The 3,975-nt window shown below is 46.9% G+C and overlaps 1 protein-coding gene across 1 annotated transcript in view; it reads right to left on the reverse strand.

Moving 5' to 3' along the window:
- Positions 1 to 3,443, reverse strand: part of P2RX7 (purinergic receptor P2X 7) — a 39,284-nt gene extending 35,841 nt beyond the window's left edge. The window contains exon 1 of the mRNA XM_011355773.2: positions 3,240 to 3,443. Coding sequence (XP_011354075.1) covers positions 3,240 to 3,358 — 119 coding nt within the window. The 5' untranslated portion in view covers positions 3,359 to 3,443. The remainder of the gene's footprint in view (positions 1 to 3,239) is intronic.
- Between the last annotated feature and the right edge of the window lie 532 nt (positions 3,444 to 3,975).

Genomic DNA, 3,975 nt, shown 5'->3' on the forward strand with positions numbered 1-3,975 from the left:
ATAGCTATCTGTGTCTGCAGACAGCTACGTCTCTTCCGCTGCCCAGTGATGTGACAATAATTCCCCTTTGTGGCTTGGTGGCTAACCTGAGTTAGGTTTCTGTCACGTATCCAAACAGTTCTGACTAATACAGACCTCCTCAGTATCCGTCTACACACTCCTGCAACCCTGGAAGCTGGGGCCACTTGACCCTGCCTGCCCTATAGCCCCTGCTCTTGACTCTAGATCTGAACTTGGTTGTGGGGACTATGAGAAACTGATCAGCCTCTTGTCTTATCTTCTCTGTCGCCAGCCCCTACCTTGTACTCCAGTCTCAATAACTGAGGCATTGTCTTACTTCACTATCCTGGCCTTTTGCCTTTTCTGCTCTAGTACGGACAGCCTCTGAACCTAGAACTCCATGGCCAGAACCCACCCCACCCCCACCCCCCCGCTGCTACATCTCCTGAATTGTATCTGAGCCTGTCTAGACTTCCGGCTGTGGTCTACATCACTCCTATTTGATGCAGAAAACCTCCCGGATCCCTGTGCATCATGGGTCTACCCATTTAACAAATGCCCAACTTGCAGTCACGTCAGCCTGAGACCTCACAGCACAATTTAAGGCAGCAGTTCCAAAGCTATGTTCCATGGGACTTCATTCAGTGAGATGCAAATCTTCCATTAACATAAGGGAGAAAAGCAAAGCTGGCAATATTTTTCTTCGGTTTTAAATTTTAAAATATAAATAATGGAGAAGCGTCTTACATGGTTACCTTTTAAAGTCAGCGCTTAAGGTAAAAATTGTGTCTCATCAAAATTGCCCTTGCTAGACCCTTACATTGTGCACAAAGAGCAGCAAACAGACCTTCCAACCCTCAGTGGGTCCATCAGAGCCAATTTTCCACCGGCTCTGGAACAAGTTGCTGTTTTTCCAGTTTTGCTCCAGGTGAAGGTGAAGAAGTTGGCTTATTTTCAGGAACACGTTGGATGAAAACTATGTATGTAGATTCACAGGGAGGGTGGCAAAACGCTCACTCTATGAGAAGCATGTGGGAACGGAGACGGACTGAGGGAGCCTCAATGGCAGTACCCCATCTCACACCTAGTCCAGGCACCCGGCCGCTGGGTCGTGGCACTGTTTAAATTGTCCTCCCCCTTTATGCTCCCGTGGGACATGCGTAACTGAACTTGAGATAATTAAATGCATGTCAGGTAAGATTCCACCATGTGAAAGACAAATATTTATCATTGTAAGGTGTTCTCATAATGATCTGTCCTTATATATGTAATAATCTGCTTTTAAGAAATTATGTGCTGGGCCCACGAATACCAGTAAGTTACATCATCTGTTACGTAGAATCGTGACATATGATCTATGTATTGATAACACAAGGGAGCATTTACTAACTATGCTTTTTATCGTTGGTTCCGTGATATCTGAGCTGATCAATGTGTCTTATTTTAGAATTCTAACATGTGTGTTTATTTTTCAATATTTGTTACATAGTAAACATGAATCAAATAATGATCATCCTGATAATTAATATTAATAAGAAGAATTAACATGTAGTAAGGGTTTGCCATATGCCAACTATTTTTCTAGTAGTTTGGTATTTATTAACTCATTTAATTCTTACCACAACCGTCATCCTCATTTTACAGATAAGGAAACGAAGGCTCAAAGAGGCGAAGGATTTTTGAATCCACGTTTTCAGATCTCAAATCCCAAGCTTGGGTGCAGTTACTTTGGCCGTCAAAGGAGAGGAAGTACTGTATATCTAAGCACCTATTATATTCAGAAAGGTCATTTTTAAAAATAGCTACCGTTTGTGGAGCTCTTACGCTGTGCCAGGCATTGATAAGGGCTCGCATGCCTTTTCTTGTTTAATTATCCCAAGAGCTGTATGAACTGATGCAGAAACTGAGGCTCAGAGAAGTTAAGTGATTTGGCCCAGGAAACTCAGCCAGGATTATAAACTAGGTTGCTCTAACCCTTAGCTAGTAAACTACACCATCTCCCTATATCAATGCAAGTTCTCCTCCTCCTCCACCTCCTCCTCCTCATCACGAACAGCAAGGGGACATTAGCCATTAGGCAAATGTGAGCAAAACCACTGGCAGATACCACCTCACATCTCACTAGGATGCCAATAATTCAAGACAGGCAATAGCAAGTGTTGGTCAGAATGTAGAGAAATTGGAGCACACGTTGCTGGTGGGAATATGAAGTGGTACAGTTGCTCTGAAAAACAGTTGGGTGGTTCCTCAGAAGGTTGAAAATAGAGTTACCAAATGATCCACCAGTTCCAGAAAACTGAAAACGCATTCATGCTAAAACCTGTACACAAATGTTCATAGCGACACTATTCATAGTCGCCCTGACCTGGAAACAGCCCAAATGTCCACCGAAAGGTGATACAGCCCATACAATGGAATATTACTTGGCGATAGAAAGGAATAAAGTACCGATACATGCTCCAACATGGATGGACCTCAAAAACGTGATGTCACGTGGAAAAAAGCCAGTCATAAAGGACCACATACTGTTCAAGTCTATTTCTACGAAATATCCAGAAGAGGCAAATTCATAGAGACAGGTCAGTGGGTGCCCGGAGCTGCAGGGGAATAGGAGAACTGGGAATGATGGCTAAAGGATGTAGGGTTTCTTTTTGAGGAGATGAAAATATTCGAAAATTGTGATGATTGCACAACCCTGTAAATATCCTAAAAACCACTAAGTTGTACACTTTAAATGGACGAGTTATGTAGTATGCAAATTATATCTCAATAAGCTGCTTTTAAAAAATAAAAGAGCAAAGGGGCCCTTTCTGACCCTGGATTGGACCTCAAGGGACATTTCCAAGTCTGGTCCTAGTCCTCCCCGAGGCAGTGATGACTCACGTAGTTGCCAGCGTTATCACTAGGTGTGCCCCGACTCCTTGCCTCCTCCCTGGGGGTCCGGGGTGTTGCCCTGCATCTCCCCGCCTCCCCCAGGCACGCCCTGCCCAGTTCGTCCCAGCAGGCCTGGGGCAGAACGCAGAGTGTCGCCCCCGCGTCCCGAGGCTTCTTCCTGCAGCAGACGAGATCCCCTTCCTACCGCTCCCTGTCGCCCTCTTCCCACCAGCCTACGCGAGAGGCACATGTCTCAGGCTTTAAACCCACATGGAATCCAGGACATGCGCCAGAGGCGGCACCTTGGGGTTTCCCATGCTCTCGACTACTGCGGAGATTTGGGGTCATCCCCACACCCCACTTACCTAACGTAGGAAAAGACGATCATGTGGAGGATCCACTTAATGGTGCCATAGTTCATGCTCCGGATCCGGGTGACTTTGTTTGTCTCATAGTGGAAAAAATCACTGCACCAGGCTAGCATGGCAAGAGGCCTCTGCCCACTCGGCTCGGGGCTGGACCAGGGCTCAACTTTCCCAGGCTGGCCACAGCAGGCCCACCAGTACCAGGAAAATGAAATGTCTTGATTCTTAGGAGGAGCCTTTTAAGTTTGAGTTCCTCCAATGATGGCAGAGTGGGGGCGGGCCCTGGCAGCTGGCCAGATGTGGCTGTGGATAAACAAGAGAAGCCAAGTCCTGTGGGCCTGCCTGGCAGATGACCCTGCCCCAGCCAGCCTCCCCCAGAAGCCTGCACAAAGATGGTGTTCAAAGGAAGGGCATTTTTAGAATTTTATTTCCCCTTTTCCTTTCGCCCTTTTTGACTCATCTCAGTTTGGCGAAAGGGGCAGTCCTTCAAATGTCAGGAGGCCCAGTGCTTCCATTGTGCCTTAGTGAAGGGCCCGGGCCGTTCCATTGCCTCAAGCCCCATTCAGAGACGAATCGATTCATTTCTATAACCCTTTGTTCAGCCCCAGATGTCTATACACACACGCGAATGGAGGTCTCCCCGTTTTTCTCTTCCCCCCCTTCCTCACAACACGCTGGTCTGTGGATGGGGGTGGGATCAGATTTGCTGATAAGGAGCTGCGGGGGGTGGGGACGT

Source organism: Pteropus vampyrus, unplaced genomic scaffold (genome assembly GCF_000151845.1).
Source record: "Pteropus vampyrus isolate Shadow unplaced genomic scaffold, Pvam_2.0 Scaffold23, whole genome shotgun sequence".
NCBI lineage: Eukaryota > Metazoa > Chordata > Mammalia > Chiroptera > Pteropodidae > Pteropus > Pteropus vampyrus.